Below are 19,137 nucleotides of genomic sequence, written 5' to 3'. Positions count from 1 at the left end.
AAAAGATCGGCCGGCACGTTGGTGTAAATGCGGTTTTTTTGGCCCCACACAAGTTAGCCTCGCTCTCACAGAGGAGAAGTCTGGTCACGAGACGCGAAGTTGGATGCCTAAGGCATCTTAATTGGTTTCTGGAATGTGTGCGTTGGGTAGTATATACAGAATGGAGCCTGCCACATCGGCCAGACAAGCAGGTGTCTCAATGACCGTCTCCGAGAGCACGACAATAATGTTCGGAACAAGACCGACGGCTTTCTGGCTATTCATTATGATTGCTGCGGCTGCCGCCCAGCGCTCGACAGCACCACAACTCTGTACCGGCACAGAGACGAAAGAAATCGCGTCATCGTAGAAGCTGCTCACAGGAAACGTGAGGGTCGCCCCTGCGTGAGCAAGCCCTCAGCTTCACTAGAGAGTTTGCTGGGTACGCAGGCGGCCTGCGTACCCAGGAGGGGGGCGGTATTGCGCATGCGCGACGCCCCAAGCAGCCTAAAACGAGCTTGCGGACAACAAGACTCTGCGTACAGCGACACGCCTGAGCTCCAGCTCGACGGAAGAGGATTTCTTTGGTAGTGGCTGTACGACGTCGTCACCGACTGACGAAGAACTCTCTCGGTACCATTTAGAAACCCGAGACATCGTGCTGAGTGGACTCAAGGAAAACTTTTCACGCAGCTCTCCCTAAAAGTGAACACAGGAGTTCTATCTAGTGCGTTTGTCGAGCGATGTTGCGCATCTCCGTATTGCGCGCATCACACCCAGACCCACGTGTGGCCACGGGAAACCCCCCACGATCGCTGCCGATATATATATATATATAAGAAGAAAAGAAGAGAAAAGTGCCGACCCGTAACTGTATCTCCTTACAAGGACACCTCAACAGGTGAGCACAGGAATGGGGTATGGAGAATAAAAGATATAGGGAGGGTAAGATTGGAGAAAAAAAAAAGAGAGAGGCGAGGGTCATTTGATCGGCTTCCCGCAACCGACTCACAAGCCCCGGCGCGACATGCGCGGCTGATTAGGAAAGCTCCCAAGGGCCGGAGAGGTATCGTCATCGAGAGGAGGACAACGGGTTGGATTGGCACGTCGTAGAAAGCGCGTGAAGCACTCGCCGAAGCGCGTAATCTCTGTACGGAAAAAAATTGTGGTCCGTAGTACAGGACCGGCATCGGCCGGCGTGCTCGTGCCTTCCTGCTCCTGCTTCGCACTGACTGTTCCCGCTCCGCTGAGAGGCACTTTCGCTTCACCAACAGCGGGAGCCCTTCGTGTGCCGAATGCCCGGCGGTGGAGACCACCGAGCACATCCTGCTGCAGTGCCCTGGCTACGCCGAACAACGCCGGCGGCTCTTCGGCGCCTACGGTCGTCTAGAACTGCCACACGTTAGCCTCGACCACTTGCGGTTTTCTCAGGCCTCTCGCTCAAAGCTCGTGCTGGCCTTCGAGGCCCTGCTTCGGTTCTTCGGCGATCACGCGCCTCTAGCGAGGCCCGTAGGTGGTGGTGGTGGAAACATATTTATTTATTTAATTACATGAAATTTTCTGCGGAGAAGCTCCGAGTAGTCGGACATGCTTGGCTTGCGGTGGGGGGGCCCTTAGTCCAGGGCTCCGCTTGCAGCAGCCGCTCTGCGGGCCCGGTTGATCAGACTCAATTGATCTTCCAGGTTCTCGCTGGCCAGCAGCTCCTCCCATCGCTCCGCTGTTGGATTTTGTACTGGTTGTAAGGCTGTAATGGCCTGACACTCCCACGTGACGTGGTACAGAGTGGCTTTAGCTGAACACCATGGGCAGAGAGGAGAGTATGCCGAGGGGTGCATTTTACTCAGGATGTGCAAATTTGGAAACGTGCCGGTTTGAATTTGCCTCCAGCTGACCGATTCCTCTTTATTTAGTGTTCGGTGTGGTAGCGAATAAGCTTTCCTAAGTCCTCTGTAATGTAGTTCAGTAGGGTTGAGAGCTGGGCTAGTTGGTGAGACATCATTTAACCATATGGTGTAGTAATGGTTAAATGGTTAATGGTTTAACCATATGGTCCTCTGTAATGGTTAGCGAGGCCCGTACTCACGTGTTTGTTTACATCCGTGGTTGCGCCCGCTCCCTCTGACGCTCGTCACGTGGTGCTCCCAGTCCCCGCCCCGTGCACTGCTTTCTCTTTCCCGGCGGCAGCGCGCACCCGCGCGACACAATCAAATGCGCCTTTTCCTATTCTCTTCTCCTCCTTCTTTCACTCCCCCTCCCCGCTCGGAACCGTGAAGGCGACGTCATATTGAAAGACAGCAAGAGTTCCGCGCTTTTTTCTTCATTTTTTCCCTTCAAGAACCTCTACAGCGGCTATTCAGTTTAGGTGCGGACGTATTCACCAAGAAGCGAGGCAAGCCGTCTGATGACAACTTTGAAATGCAGCTGTTGCTTAAATTCAATGTCAAGTTGTAAATATCATGTGTCTTATGAACTTTGTTTAGAAAATAAATTGTGCTTCTTTCTCTCTGCAAGTGGGGCTACGTTTCCAATTAAAAAGCTCTTGAGCGAGCGAGGCTGATTTCGAACACGTTCACATAAACGCGCCCAATGTTTGCGGTAGGTGAACTGGTTAAAAAAAAATGTTTATGCACAAATATATTCCCAGACGACAAGGCCATTTAAACAATTCCTTACTACTACAAATTTCGTGCGTTTGTTTTTCCAGAAGCATGCTGAAAGTATTGCCGTAAATTTGTTGAGAATCCGGTGATGCGTCCTTAGCGGAGCGAGAACAGACAACAGGGCTAGTTTGTGGGAATTCATGTTAAGGCGTTGATGATTGAATCTCGTATTGTGTATGGTGGGACGTTGAGATAAATAGCTTCAGCACGTGCTAGAGTATGAAGCCATCGCATGCAACTATAGAGGCAACTAACGTAAAGCTCTATGGCATTGCTAATGCTCAGTGCATTTGTATAAGCAATTCTAATTAAATCAACATTTTGGTAAAATCATCGTTTGACTTGGAAGTTTTGTGTGAAAAATAAGTGAGACCTTTAAAACATCCTTACCGGGAGTTCCTGCAACAAAAACAAACTGATTATTATTTATTATTGCTGAGTAACGGCAGAGGTAACGTCCGTTACTTTTTTTCGGTAACTGTAACGGTAACGCGTTACATTTATTTGTTGGTAACGTGGGGCGTTAAGGCGTTCCTTTTTTTTTTGTTGGTGCAACGAGTAACGTATGTAGTTACTTTTTTTTTGGTAAGGGATACAACACTGCCCTTCCCTACAGCGTCTCTCATAATCATGTGGTGGTTTATGGACGTTAAGCCCGATGAATTCTAATTATTGCTTTCGCCTTCTCACGTCGCGCATTCAGTGTTGCAGAACGTACTCACGTGAAGGAAAAGCGGTCACCACAATTCGGCTTTTGCCCGAAACAATCTTGCGGATAGATAGCTGCGGCGCGTTTTTTCGAGGCGGTGCGAGAAGGGCCAAGATTTTTAACCATTTCATGCCAATGCTATTGCTTTTTACAGAGCGGCGGCCCTGGCGATCTGGCCGCGTTATCAGTGCGATCAGCCTGCCGCAGCGGCGCAGCACACAGAGCCCGTGTTGTAGTGAACTAGCACTACACCCGTGCCCACCCCCAACCCCGTGAATTTTTTTTTCTCTCGTCATAGCACAGAGAGCAAGAAATGAACTTTTCCAAGGGTGCCCCCCTCCCCCTCCCCATAAAACAACAACAACAAATAAAAAAGATTCTGGCAACCCGCCTGACCTGCCGCGGTAGAAGAATGTCCTGGACGAAATCGCACCACTATCGCGTGTGCATGCTGCTGTTGGAGCTCATTCTGCGTCATAATCATTTTGACGCGCTGTCTCAGGCGGCGAGCGACAGGCAAAGCGGTCGGTTACTTGCAGTCGACTTTGAACACCCGAAAAAAAAAAAAAAAAGACATGAACAGTACGCTATTGAAAGCACTGCCGTTAGATATCTTGCAGACAAAAAAAAGGGGGGGGGGCAAATTTGGGGCGTCTTTTTGCTACACAACCGTGATCTATCTTGCGTGCTTTCCTACCGAGATAACCACGCATCTTGAGGCATACTTCTCGGTCACGATCGGCTCTGAGCGTGGCATAGCACTCTTGATAGGAAAGCGGTGAGCTCCCAATTTCAGAGCAAGGCTAGCGATTCAGATGATTATCGAAGGCGTCCTAAATATTCTCGTTTGCCTTAGAGTGTTAGAAATGGCTAGAGTTGCCGCACCGGGTTATCGATATAAATAGAACCGCGCGTTTCGAGTTGTACAATTTATTATAAATAATTGAACGTCACGAACGGTAAAACTACAGGCGGCAACATCACAGCGAAGGGAAACGAACAGGCGGAATAATTTCAAACGATGGCCACGCTCTACCATGTTGCTCGAGGTAACCGACGTAAAAGAACACTTCAAACGTATGCAGTGTTATGTATTCGCGAAGCCCCAATTTTGTACGGTAGTCGTTGGAAGTCCCGACGGTCTGGCGGGACTGACACCTGAGCGGCCACTCACTCAAAACTACTTGCAACACGGAAGCGCGTGGCCTGACCAGCTCAAAGGTTGAGCATGGCTTCGAGTTTTCATTTCAGCAACTAAATATTATTTTTTTTTATTTGAGATCATACCCAAGTGTGAGAAACGCGTTTACTGATGGGAATAAGAGCTCGTGTAAGCCATGCGCAGTCTTTGACTTCGTGAAGTCTCGCGCACATTTATTTAGCCAACGCATAACCGAGAATGCCAGCAACAAGCGTTTGACCCCCGTATTCTACAACGTCCCTTCACTCAACCTTTTCACTTGAGAAAGCCGATGGGAGCGCCTTCTCTAGGCACGTCACTGCATATCAGCGATAAATTGCTGCAATTCTTGATTTGATTGATTTGTGGGGTTTAACGTCCCAAAACCACCATATGATTATGAGAGACGCCGTAGTGGAGGGCTCCGGAAATTTCGACCACCTGGGGTTCTTTAACGTGCACTCAAATCTGAGCACACGGGCCTACAACATTTCCGCCTCCATCGGAAATGCAGCCGCCACAGCCGGGATTCGATCCCGTGACCTGCGGGTCAGCAGCCGAGTACCTTAGCCACTAGACCACCGCGGCGATGCTTGCTGCGATTCTTAAAAGCGCAGCGTCATTTTCACCCGCGCGGTGGCGCATTGTTGAACTTGGCGCATTGCTGAAGTGAAGGGTGGAAGTCGAGGGGCGTTTGTGAATACGGGGGTGAGACCCCTAGCCCCGACAACGTGGCCTTTGTTAGGCGGCGTATCCTCGATGAGAGAGCGATGGGATACGGAAAGAGGGAGGGAAGAGTGGGGATGGCTCAGCCCCCGCTACTCGCATAGGGCAGCCTAACTAGCGATGATAAAAGCTCCGCGAATCACGACGATCTAAAAGGGCGCCGATGTCTTCAGAATCAGGCCTTTTATTTACTGCGACATGATCATGTATGTACAAGCACACCCAATGTACTTGAAAAGGAAAATTAACGTAGCACACTTTTTTCACGGCAAGAAAAAAAAAATGCCGCGTGTAAGATAGAGGTCACATATGCGGCACTTATACAAGATGTCCAAAAGATTTAATAACGCAGCCTCGAAAACGTTTATTGTTGTCTGAGGCTAACGTAAAAAAAAAAAAAACATCCCCGTAGGCACATACAAAAAAAAAATACAGAATGCATATTTATGTGAAGCCCATGCTTTGAACACAAACGATGTTCTGGAAAGTTTTATATTAGCGACGCTGTGCTGTCACCTTGAAAAAAAAAAAAAAGGATAACCAAGTTTTCACGTTCATATAGTAATCATAATGACTGTGATCGGCAGGCGGGCGGGCAGCTGCGCCTGCGTATGGGCGTTCTAAATTGTGCAAAGCCTCGCACCGCGTCTGCGGGGTTTCTAGTATTGTGCAAACAAATCCATCACTTGCCGACAAATAATACATGATACTATGGCTCGCAACATCGAAGCAATGTGAATACAGCTAAGCATGCTAATCAATGATAGCAGACCCCCCCCCCCCCAAAAAAAAAAAAACAACACACAAAAACCACGCGCTATCATAAAACAAGTGTACACATATGTGTATATAAATGTGCATATAAATGTGCATAATGATGTGGGCCACCAGTATGCCAGCGCGGATGCTCTGGTAACGGCGCCATGCGGGCTAATTTAAACGATAACGACGATTACCAGCAGCGCTGTGGTGTCGCCCGGGGGAATATGCATGCATAAGTAAAAACATAGATCACAAATACAACCTCATTGGAAATAGTACACAGTAGGGAGTTTTAGAATACCGTTTGCAAGCGCTGCGGGGCGTAGCGGGTGTCATACGAGTTTTAGAATAGTGTTTGCCCTGCTGCAAACCGCAACGCACGGTCGCAGGGACACCGTAGCCTCGAAAAGTGCGCTTGCGGGCTACATGCGGGCCGCCAGACTCGCGTTACGACGCGTGCGCAGTGGCAGCGACCGCCCCGCAAGGACTTGCAGTGCGCTATTCTAAAACTCCCTAGTGAAACCACGCGGTCTGGCTTGCTTCTTTAAAGTGAAATAAAAATAAAGCAAGTAATCAGAAAAAGAACAACAAAACAAACTAGATTAATATGCATAAAAATAAGGAGGAGCCACCAGTATCCTAGTACGCTTGCCTAGAGTTACTGTTCATGTTAACAGTAACTCTACGCACGCCCTAGTTACGGCGCTATAAAGACGAAGTATCATACGAACCATAACTCAGCAAAGTTACTAGCCAGCGGCACTCTGCTGTCGCCATGGGACGTAGTACGTTCACTTACTTGTAAATCTTGCAAAATTAAACCGCGCACTCTCGCTCGCAACTTGGAATAACAAAGAAAAAAAAGGGGAGGGGGAAATGCGCCAACGTTATCAAGAAACGAGTAATGAAAAACCCAGCGCGCATGCGGACAAGTGTCACATGCACACGGGACGTTGAATGGTGACGTCTCGAAAGTAGCGATGACTGAGCGCTCTCTTGGCTGGCACACGGGCCTCCGGGTCGGTGACGAGTAGCTGCAGGATGAGGTCTTCCCCGTCGGGGTCTAGGCCATTGATAACGTTCGCCAGCGACTGCGGCTCCCAGCGCGGGAAAGTGGCTTTGTAGTCGGGAAGGTTGGTCACGCCGGGCCAAGAGCTCTCGTCGGGTGTGCCGAGAGTGCGGAAGATGCGGAAAAGCTGGTCTATCTCCGAGTCACCCGCGAATAATGCCTTCAGCGTAAGCATTTCGGCGAAAATGCAGCCGATGCTCCAGACGTCGACAGATGTCGAGTAGAAGCGTGAGCCGAGGAGGATTTCTGGCGCCCGGTACCACAGCGTCACCACTTCGTGCGTATACGCGCGTAGAGGCAGTCCGAAGGCCCGCGCAAGGCCGAAATCGGCTAACTTGATGTTACCCTCGAGATCGATGAGGAGGTTCTGCGGTTTCAAGTCCCTGTGCAAGATGCGATGAGAGTGGCAGTACGCGATGCCTTGCAACAGCTGCCACAGATAGCTTTTCACAAGGTTCACGGCAAGCGAGCTTTTGCACGACGCCGCTCTATCTATGTGTTTCTTGAGGTCCTCCGCCATGTACTCGAATACGAGGTACAGCTTTTGGTCGCATGGGACGACATCGAGGAGGCGCACAACATTTGGGTGGCGAAGCTCTTTCAAAAGGGCGATTTCTCGTATGGCAGTGCTTGGTACACCTTCGACCTCGTTCTCAAGACGGATCTTCTTTAAGGCAATGAATCGTCCGGTGGCCCGGTCGCGGGCTTTGTACACCACACCGTAGGTCCCCTCGCCAATTTTCTCGATTTTCTGGAACTTCGCACTGAGCGCGTCGTCCATGAAGACTCGATCACTTGAATAGAATCACAAGGCTTGACCGCACACGCAACGAACGCAGACGCGCGCGAAACTGGCGGTCTTCGCGGGTCTTTGCCGCCCGCTGCTCATGGTGGCTGCTCAATTTACTGAAATCAAGCCAAAAAACGTGTTTACCAAAAAACATACGTATTTCAATATAAAATCAACTTAAACTATAATAAATAAATAATTTACAAAAAATAACTTATATTTATTAGTAACAAAAACTTTTATATGATTTTTGAACCATATTTAAGTTTTGAAGGATCTATTACATTAGGGCATCTCAGCCAAGCCAAAACAGAGAAGCGGCCACGAAGATGCCACTGCTGTGAGCAGTGCATTTGAATGGTTTCTGATCGCATGCTTCGCGACCACCGCTGTAATTATGCTGCTTCTAGCATCGTCACTGCATCTTGGCAAGAGATCTGCCGCATCTAGATGTGCTGCAATGGCTGCTGTCGGAAAGTGCTAAACCGTTCAGTGCAGGACTCTAGCAGAGATTGTCCGCCGTAGCTCTTGCGGTGATCGTACGTTCGCGTGTCCTTCATTATACTGGTGACCGCTCGCATCGCATTCGCTGTATGGTACAAAGATGTACCGCTCGGTATTATTGACAGTTGCCTTAGGCATTGCTGTATGTGGTGTCTGCCTGTTTTGTTGCGGCTTCCTGCTACAGAGGCAAGCTATCGAAAAGCACAGTGAATGCTCCGACATCGCGGGCTTCTACCGATCCACCAACAAATCCACGGCTGCTCTACCCAGCCCACGGTGCTGGTATCCGGCGAAATTTAAAAAAGTCGTAATTTTGCTAATAGACGCCTTGAAGTTGGAGTTTGCTCAGTATGGACCCCCGTGGGATGAAAACGAGCATTATCGGAACAAGATGCCGGTTTTCTCAGAGTTGTCTGCTAGTACTGGCGCTCAGCGCACTGTGTTGCTCAAGTTTGTCGCGGACGCTCCGACTACAACAGTGCAGAGGTTGAAGGCATTGATGACTGGAGGACTACCGACTTTTATTGACGCTGGTACTAATTTTTATCAGAGTGAGGTGCGGGAAGACAATTTGATCAATCAGATGTTCAAGATGGGCAAGAAGGTTGTGTTCATGGGCGACGACGCCTGGGTCAACCTTTTCCCTGGCAAATTCGCCCGTGCGTACGCGTACCCCTCATTTGTTGTAAAGGTAAGGTATTGGCAGTTTTATGCTTTTGCTGTCAGTGCCGCGAGCTTAGTCTGCAATTATTGCGTATTCTAGGTGTGCCTTAAGTTTCGGTTATCATTCACTGCATATTTGTGGCGGTATTCTTTTTTTTTCTTCGGAGAAAACGTAATTGTCTGAAATGATTCTAGGGTCAAATAACTTGCTTGATCTCCTTTACTTTTGTAATATCGTCGAAGCTTGTACAGAAGCTCGTTCTGAGAATTGTGAGCATTAAAGAGCTGAAATTCAGGTGTGCTGTTAAAGGGCTGTCTAAGTTTGTTAGAAACAAGCTTACTTCCTTTTACACTTTCTGTGGACAGGCCTTATAAGTGTTAGATTTACTAACTAAGCATAATTTGAAGTGTAATTCAAAGATTGACATACACTAGCCGCCAGAAGTTTAAACACGCACACACACACACACACACACACACACACACACACACACACACACACACACACACACACACACACACACACACACACACACACACTGGTTTAGAATAGAACAAAAACAAACAAAACTTGCAGCCTTTGTGCTTAGGTTATTTGCACTCCACTAGGATGGTAAATCTCTCTACTGTGTCTCTGTTTACAGATGGCTGTATTAGGGACTTAAGTATTGTAATATATTTTCAAGAACGAGCTATATAATAAATGTAATAAATAAGAGCACATGCTGGGCAGTGATATACTGCATCAAGCCTGTATGACCACTATCAGCACACGAAAGCATCGTGTGAGTACAGAAATGTGAGCTCACAGTTGCTAGTGGTTTCGTCATTCGTCCTTCATTGGCTGGTATAAAAACAGGGTGAAAAAGGTGTGTGCACACATATGTGACGCATGCTGTGCAAAGCAAAATATTGAAAAATGATATTGCAATAAAGTTGTGTAATACATTTGAAACAGAATGCAGTTAGTGGGCTTTTATTGTGCATAGAGGTCATTGTTTTGGTATGCTGCAGGATTTACACACAGTCGACAGTGCTGTGCTACAACACCTTTATCCAGAGCTGGACAATCCAAATAGATGGGATGTTCTGGTGGCCCACTTCCTCGGCGTTGACCACTGTGGTCATTGGCTTGGCCGTAATCATCCAGCCATGGCTGCCAAGCTCACTCAACTTGACCAGGCGATAAGGTGGGAAGGCAGTAACAGCCTTGCATTCGCATGATGCTTCTCGTATTTTTAAAAAAGTGCACTTCAAGTCATCTGTGACCAGTTGTCTGTAATTGACTGCTGACTAAGCAAAAATTGTCATGAAGTACAGCAACTGATTTCATAATTTCTGTGGAAAAAAAAATCTTAGCTGTCATTGTGCAGTGTTTATATCAAAAGCTTTTTTCTGATATCTTGTTGCCACCATGCCAATATGTGTGGGACTGGTTTATTTTTTACTCTGCCCCTCAACCACATGGATGAGAATTTGTGGTACAATACCTGGACACCAGGGATAGAGCTTGCGATAGCAGAGAGCTTCTTAGATAGTAGTGAGCATCCGTGTTTAGAAGACTGCGCACACAAACACTGACGATAGAGAGAACTCACAACGGCATAAATGCCAGCATTTGTGTTGTCTTTACGTCTTTCTTGTGTTTGTGCTTGCATGCCCACTCCTTTAAATGGGAATAGATGACAGTATAGGCTAGTCTGCACTGCCTGCATATTTGATCACTCATAGAACTGCGGCTTGAAATACCTACATTGGCACACTGAACTCGAATTTGTCTAACTGTGCAGAACTGATGGTACAAGCACGTGCATGTAGGCTTTTGGTGCATAAGTGTCTATTAAGTACCCTTTAATCTTTCATCACAGTGACAAGACTGCTCAGTATTCAGGGGAAAGAATAAAGGATATAGGAAGCACACAAAATGAGCCTCTTGTGCCGATCTTTTTTGGGCTCCAGCGCTCAGTATGACCAACCTTTGTTGTCACATTCAGCAAGGTGTGCCATGTCGCCGCTTTGATATAGTTGTCATGACATCATTGGACAGCATCTGCCAATGTGCATGTACATCTATCCTATCTCGGGGGGGGGGGGGGGGGGGTTGTAATGCATTGCAGAAGAGACAGTGCCATTATACACTAGGTGCTGTACAATATTTGAAAATTCAATGTCAGTTTATTAGGAAACCCTGTTATTAACCTATCACATGTTTTATTTCCTTATTTATCATGGAAATGTTTCTATATACTGCTATTTTTATTTAATTTAAACAATAATCATGCCTTAACCTAAAATACTTATTTCAAGATAGGTTCTTTGAAACTACTACATCTCTGGGAGTTCTTGGCCAAAGACACTTGAAGTGTTTCAGAATACTGGTACAATGTCTGATTAAGCTAGCTTAACGCTGACATTTTTCCATGTCATATCTATTAGTGCTAATTGGTAGAGCATGCTTTTGGAGGTTATTACTGTGGCAGTGGAAAATTGTAATGCTGGCTCTATTGTTGTGAACTTCATTATCTCATCTTTGCACTTCTTCTCTGCCTTGATGTTTGCTAGATCAGTGGTTTCCAAAATCACTGACGACACACTGCTCCTGGTGATGAGTGATCACGGAATGACCATTGATGGTGACCATGGGGGAGAAACAGAAGATGAAGTAGAAGCAGTCTTGTTTCTTCATGCCAAGAAACCTTTTCTGTCACCCCTGAACAACGAAGGTTCGGTGGTAAGCGCTTGGGTAGCCAACCTGATAATACTCACGGTGACAACCCAACTTACAGTTTAGATAACTAGCTCAAGGCACTAATGTACTCCAACAAAATGCATGGTTTTGCGGTGCAGCAAGGTTATGTTGCCTATGTGCCACTCTGTACAGTTTGGCGGCTTCTGACCATTGGCATGAATGGTGGCTCCTGGTTTGCTCACATGTTGTTCAGCTTCATATAGAGCTGTCCGCATATTGCGCAGGCTGTGCCAAACCACACTAAAATCACCTGCTCCAGCCAGCTTGAGGAGCTGCTTCACGGCTTTACGACAGGCTGCATTGCATGCCCTTTGTATTATTACGTATGCGTTTCTGCAACTCCAGCTGCTACGTAATGCTGAAACAAGTTTGACTGTAGGGCAGCTAAGCTTCTGCTCGTTGCTGCATCCCTCATTTGACTTGACAAGAATGCAACCACCGCATGTGCATACTCCAGGAACATCAGAGTATAATGTAGCCTTTAGAGAACATTGTATGCATATGACTAGCCATGGAGCATGTGCACTAAACATGACACATAGTGCTCTTTCAGCTCACTCACATCTATTGGGTGTCCAGTGACTGTGCGATCATTTTTACAACAGTAAAGGCTATTAAATGTCCACTTGTGCCATTTTTGTGTGTCTGTGCTTGTGAACACAAGCATCTTTAGTGTCAGCAGTAAAGATACACAAGATGTAACAAGAGCAGGCAAATGCCAGTGTGCAAATAATGCCCTAAATGGACAATAGTAATATGCATGAAGTACAGTGTAGGGCATTGTAGTGTCCTAGATGTGGTACTAGTGAAATAACAGCGTGTGTTTTAAAAGGCCTCTCAACAGGTGTGGCCACAGCAAACAGAACATTATGGTGTTTAGATTGCATGGTGATAATGTAGTTTGCAAACAATTGTGCCAGTGTGCACTGTGAGTAGGAATTTTTCTCTGGATCCTTCTCAAAGAATATTTTTTTCCCCGCAGCAGATATTCTATGTGTGTCGCACTTACATGTCACTTATTAGCAGCAGTGCAGACAACTTGTACCTTCTGGTGAATTGTACAGCGTGGGGTAGCCTACCGGGGCTCAGCCCTGGTTAACCTCACCTTTCTTTTTATTCTCCCTCTCTTTTGCAGAGAGAAATTTCACATCCACCTTCCATAGCCCAGGTGGATCTTGTGCCTACTTTAGCAATGCTATTTGATGTGCCCATTCCATATTCCAACCTCGGCGCTCTACTGCTAAAAGCTTTTCCGGGCATTGACGGGGACCACGCTGACCCAGGGCAGCTGCTTCCACTTTGGCTGAATGTTCAACAGGTAAATGCTTAAGCTCAGAATAGACATGTTCATTTAGTCTGATATTTACACCATTCTAGCTACTTGCATTCTCATATTTACCTTTCCATCATGATGATGGCCGACTCTTTGAGAGTATTTGTTTATTATGGCTTTGTTTAGCAGGTGAAATTCTGCATGATTGCGGGCCTCTATTTATAGCTTTTAACTGTTCTGAGGTCTAAAAGGCATGTTGCAACTTGGGTATCCATCACCATGCCTCTTTGCTATGAACTAGAATATTACTCTTCAATACACTTTTGTCAATATTGACCCTTGTTGCCAGTTGTCTGTACAGCCCACTCTGAGCTGCCAATTTGATGACAAAGCAGGCCGTGGCAAAGTTATGGTGACTGGACAGTAGTGGCAAGCATGCTCTTAGAACAGGCAGGGCATTGTTGCAATGGTTATTTTTTTCTTTCCACCGGTCCCTAGAGGTTCCAGCAGTGAAAGTTGACTCTCTAGAAATAATGGACATCCTGGTATATGTTCAGCTCTAAAAGTGAAATGCTATGGTTGTTCAATTTATGGCTGCATGTTCCACTCTTAGAAAGGACAGTTTTAATAGAACAAGTGTAGAGTTAAAGTTACTGATTGAATGTTTGCATCTCTATGTACTACAAAAACTTTATTGTCATCACATAAATTACTTTATAACTTTTTCTTGCTGTTTCTTTAGAAGTACAGAACCTGCATTGGCTTATAAGGCTACAGAATTATTCAGTGTGAAAACTCTCGATGTGCAAGTGTGAAACCCAAGACTTACGAAATAGTTGAAAGCAGACACTTCTGTCTGTTACTTTTTATTTGTTTTTCATTTTTGACCTCCTTCTGTTTTTTTTTTTTTTTTCATTGTGAATCATATCTCTCAGGTGTCATCTAGCCCAGTTACTTGTCCTGTTATTATTGAAAAAGCCAAGGGGGTGCAATTAGGGAACATTGCCAGGAGAGGATTGTGTCATGTAACAAACAGAATTGATTCCATGCATGAGTCATCATCATCATCCTGCCTGACTACGTCCACTGCAGGACAAAGGCCTCTCCCATGTTCCGCCAGTTAACCCGGTCCTGTGCTTGCTGCTGCCAATTTAAACCCGTAAATTTCTTAATCTCATCTGCCCACCTAACCTTCTGTCTCCCCCTAACCCGCTTGCGTTCTCTGGGAATCCAGTTAGTTACTCTTAATGGCCAGCGGTTATCCTGTCTATGTGCTACATGCCAGGCCCATCTCCATTTCTTCTTCTTGATTTCAACTATGATATCCTTAACCCCTGTTTGTTCCCTAATCCACTCTGCTCTCTTCTTGTCTCTTAAGGTTACACCTACCATTTTTCCTTCCATTGCTCACTGCATCGTCCTTAATTTAAGCTGAACCCTCTTTGTAAGTCTCCAGGTTTCTGCTCCATAGCTAAGTACCGGCAAGATACAGCTCTTATATACCTTACTCTTGAGGGATAGGGGCAATCTACCTGTCTTGATTTGAGAGTGCTTGCCAAATGTGCTCCATCCCATTTTTATTCTTTTAGTTACTTCAGTCTCGTGGTTCAGCTCCGCGGTTATTACCTGCGCTAAGTAGACATAGTCTTTTACAATTTGAAGTGCACTATTACCTATCTTGAAGTGCTGCTCTCTTCCGAGGTTGTTGTACATTACTTTCGTCTTCTGCAGATTAATTTTAAGACCCACCTTTCTGCTCTCCTTGTCTAACTTCGTAGTCATGAGTTGCAATTCGTCCCCTGAGTTACTCAGCAATGTAATGTCATCGGCGAAGCGAAGGTTACTAAGGTACTCTCCATTAACTCTTATCCCTAACTGTTCCTATTCTAAGCCTCTGAAAACCTCTTGTAAGCATGCGGTAAATAGCGTTGGGGAAATTGTGTCTCTCTGCCTTACACCCTTTTTGATTGGTATTCTGTTGCTTTCTTTATGAAGCACTATGGTAGAAGTTGATCCCCTGTAGATTTCTTCCAGGATGTTTATATATACTTCATCGACGCCCTGATTACGCAGTGTCTGCATGACGGCTGATATTTCTACTGAATCAAACGCCTTCTCGTAATCTATGAAGGCTATGTATAGTGGTTGGTTATATTCTGAGCATTTCTCTATTACCTAATTGATAGTATGAATGTGGTCGATTCTTGAGTAGCCTGTTCGAAATCCTGCTTGTTTCTTTGGTTGATTGAATTCTAATGTTTTCTTTACTCTGTTAGCAATTACCTTTGTAAATAGTTTGTATACTGCAAAGAGCAAGCTGATAGGCCTGTAATTCTTCAAATCCTTGTCATCTCCTTTCTTATGTATTAAAATGATGTTAGCACTCTTCCAAGACTCTGGTACTCTTCCCGTCAGGAGACACCTCGTAAACAGGGTGGCTAGTTTTTCTAACACAATCTGTCCTCCATCTTTCAGCAGATCTGATGTTACCTGATCCTCACCAGCAGCTTTGCCTCTTTGCATGCTTTCCAAAGCTTTTCTGACTTCTTCTATCATTACTGGTAAGGTGTCATCTGGGTTAATGCTAGTTCTTATAGTATTGAGGTCGTGGTTGTCCTGGCTACTGTACAGATTTCTGTAAAACTCCTCCGCTATTTTAACAATCCTATCCATATTTTGCCTTCTTTGTCCCTTAGTGCATACATCCGATTTTTGCCTATCCCAAGTTTCCTCTTCAATGCTTTGACGCTTCCTCCATTTTTCAAAGCGTGTTCAATTCGCTCCATGTTATACCTTCTTACATTGCATACCCTACGCCTATTAATCAACTTTGAAAGCTCTGCCAGTTCTATTTTGTCTGTTGTACTTGAGACTTTCATGATTTGATGCTTCTTAATGAGATTCTTCGTTTCGTGGGAAATCTTGAGTAGTTATGTCTATAGTAAGGGTGATGGCACTCGAAAAAGGTGAATTATTGTCCAGGTTGCACGTTACTTGGACAAGGTTCCTAACACCCCCTTGCATCCGGAACTGAGGATGCAGAAGCTGCAACAGCTGTGGGACCAATGTCTTCATAGACAAGGAAGTGTTGAAGCAGCCAGGAATTTCATTAATGCCTCTGTGGCGTTCCTGCAGGATGCAAGACATGCAGCCCGGGAGGCAAGTTCTCAACACTACATGCACTAATGCTCTCCACAGTTTTTGTACAGTATATAAAAATGTGCAGTTTTTATGTGACTAGGATAATTAATATTAAAAAATAGCAATCTTGATAAGGGGACTGTTTCATTGGTGATATTCCATCTGTGATGACAATCTCACGGGGCCTGGTATGTATAGTAATTAGTCACTAATTAACAAACATAACTACAGCTAACTTGAATTTAACATACTCGCTGTAATTGGTAAGTGAGGCCTTGTAAAAGCCACATCAACTTATGGATCCAAAAAAATGAGATTATTGGCAGAAATGTGGCAAGCTGAATACCAGATTGTGAAGTTCGTTAAACAAAAATTAGGAAAAAAACTTGTAGAGTGTGTGGCTGCAATTCTTGAGGTGATGTTTTTTTTCATACCTTCAATGAACTGTAGATATTGTCATGTGGTGGCTCATTCAGTATCGCTTGGCTCATTCATCACCAGCATAGAGCTGCATGGCTGCTTGCCGGTTCATGTGAGCAGTATTGTCACCTCGATGGAGGTAGCCAGGGAATCCCTTCAGCTGCCTAGTTTTGGTTGTGCATGCTCCAAGAGACTGAATTTGTTACACCATTTTGTGAGTAGTACTCCCATTTTTGCAAATACAAAAGCTGATTTGAATTTTGAAGAGGGCTTGCTACAGTTTCCCAGTGATGAGCCTGCTGAAGTTAATAGTGTAAAAGTTAATTATTTGATTTCGATTGATGACTGCCCAACTTTCCCATATAGTCGAAATACTTGTAAGTTTCAATAAAGTGAAATTCACGTGTTGGCACATTATTGAAACTTTACTTTTGCTGAATCATTAGTTAGAGAGACACTAACAAAAATGGTAAGCTAAACTATAGAAGTTGACGACACACTTTTGAAATGTATGTGACGTCTAGGCGGAGGCTTAGCCTTGTATTGTAAAGTGTTCATTCTCTCAACACTTCACCTTGACTTGAGAAAGTCAATGGCAGCAGCGCTCTTGACAGAAGTGGTCACTGCAGTTCATAGACACACCAGAAAACCATATAAGCCTGTCTTTTCCAGTCATGGAGCGGTGTTGTGCACAGCTTGGTAGAGGAAAGGACAAACTTCAAGTACAGGGTCATATGAGCACACAAGGGTTAGTGTGTTTTAAACAATGCAAAAGTGGAAAAGTGTTACACCGCCTTGACCCTGTACTGCCGAGTGTAGCGAATTCGCTACATACCAAAAAACTTCAAGCCAGCTAGTCATGAAATGTGTGCTGTCTTTAATGTCGGCTGTCAATTACTCACAGTAAATGCAGCTTTCAGCATAAAAAATCAAGCGCCGTCTCGTCAAAGGTATTTTATGCTAGAACCAATTGCTTTATAGCTAATGGTGGAGAGCATGAAGCGCATGAGATAGCTCTCAATTCTTTGTTATTTCTCACCTGTGTGACGTAAATTATGTTTTCAATAATTTTGTTTATTTGGTGTGTACAAACCCAAGAGATGGCACATGACATGTTATGTAGTTCTGAAGTATGTTTTTTTTTGCAAGTTCCTCACTTTTGTGGCATATGGAGAATTCGTGACATAAATAGAAGTATGTATTAAAGTGGCAATTTATATAACTTAACTGCAGAATCACTTAAAGATTGCTATTTAAAGCTGGAAAAGGAAAATAATTTTTATTTTCTTCAGGAGTTTCATAATTCAGGCATTAAAAGGTTAAAGGGGCACCATTTTTTTTACTAGTGGCTTGTGTAGATTGAAGTTTGGACTGGTTAGTGCAGCAAAAACGGCAGCGATAGCAGCACACAGTCTGAAGTTATTTGGTGAAGAATATTCAAAATACAGTATAGACTGCTTATAACGTAAGTCGCTGGAGTCACAAATATCCGCACTATAACCAAAACAACCTTTTTCAAGGGCCGCACTTGCGCAAAACGTGTTTAGCATGCAGCTTCACGTGTCCGAGAATCGAAACATGCTATGCGTGCTTGTTATCATTGAATTTCTGAATGGTAAAAGAATTTAACATCCAAGGACACCAATGAAATGAACGCGAAGGGGGGGTTAACAAATGAAAGCACCATCGCGGAAATTCGCCGACTACCAGACCGCCTCAATTATGCGCATTACACAGAAACGATGTCGAATCACTTCCATATTTCACGCGTTGAAAGATGCCAACCATTCGATTTCACGGGCATGTACAAGAAATCGCAATCGAATCACGAGCCACTATTTAAGCACTACACGTGCCGCCCTCGTTTTTATTAACGATATGTACCTCTTCCCGTCAAGGGCGGCCACCGCAAAGAGTTTCGTTGACTTGGTACCAAACCGCACCTTAGATTCACGCGACCGCTACCGATCAAAGCACAACCAACGCCGATTAGGCCTAGCTTGCCGTTTGGTATGTTGTCGCCGAAAGTTTGTCGAAAACATGAAGATTCAGTGTCAAAAAGATTGCACTAGCAGTGAACCAAGAACAGCGTGAGTGATACGAAGTTCGCGTTCGCGGCTGGGAGATCAGCAACGATGACAACTCGCTAAGGTTGCGTACAACAGGGCACTGGCAGCAAAAATGAAAGCACGCATGATAAAACCGTAAAAGGTTTTCAATTTACGAACGAGGAAGCAAATGCGATATTTGTTGCAAGCTCGATAATGACGATGCCTTTCCCGACTAGAAACTGTTAAGCGCATGCAGTTGATAAGGACGGGATCGCACATGCCACGTTTAGCAGCACGCGGCCGAAGCCACGCTAATGATGTAGTACGCTGTAGCCACCTCAGCGCCGGTGCAAAGGCTTGTCAGTCACCGAGGCAACTGTTCTCCTCTTTTACTTGGCGACCCCGCGCATACATACTACCTCAGGGCTAACGCAGACGAGGAATATCCCACTCACTCCTCA

The 19,137-nt window shown here is 45.3% G+C and overlaps 2 protein-coding genes across 2 annotated transcripts in view; one reads left to right on the top strand and one right to left on the bottom strand.

Moving 5' to 3' along the window:
* Nucleotides 1–5,418: 5,418 nt before the first annotated feature.
* On the bottom strand, nucleotides 5,419–7,960 carry LOC119176567 (cyclin-dependent kinase 2). The gene has a single exon (XM_037427926.2). The coding sequence runs from the start codon at nucleotides 7,864–7,866 to the stop codon at nucleotides 6,952–6,954; it is 915 nt and encodes a 304-aa protein (XP_037283823.2). The 5' UTR covers nucleotides 7,867–7,960; the 3' UTR covers nucleotides 5,419–6,951.
* Nucleotides 7,961–8,182: 222 nt separating this feature from the next.
* PIG-O (phosphatidylinositol glycan anchor biosynthesis class O) overlaps nucleotides 8,183–19,137 on the top strand; it is a 55,197-nt gene continuing 44,242 nt past the window's right edge. The window contains exons 1-5 of the mRNA XM_037427925.2: nucleotides 8,183–9,070; nucleotides 10,057–10,232; nucleotides 11,605–11,773; nucleotides 12,927–13,109; nucleotides 16,047–16,223. Of these exons, the coding sequence (XP_037283822.1) occupies nucleotides 8,480–9,070; nucleotides 10,057–10,232; nucleotides 11,605–11,773; nucleotides 12,927–13,109; nucleotides 16,047–16,223 (1,296 nt within the window). The 5' untranslated portion in view covers nucleotides 8,183–8,479. The remainder of the gene's footprint in view (nucleotides 9,071–10,056; nucleotides 10,233–11,604; nucleotides 11,774–12,926; nucleotides 13,110–16,046; nucleotides 16,224–19,137) is intronic.

The sequence above is a fragment of the Rhipicephalus microplus genome, chromosome X, assembly GCF_043290135.1.
Source record: "Rhipicephalus microplus isolate Deutch F79 chromosome X, USDA_Rmic, whole genome shotgun sequence".
NCBI lineage: Eukaryota > Metazoa > Arthropoda > Arachnida > Ixodida > Ixodidae > Rhipicephalus > Rhipicephalus microplus.
The sequence above is the reverse complement of the archived record's forward strand: the minus strand, read 5'-3'. Positions and strand labels throughout refer to the sequence as shown.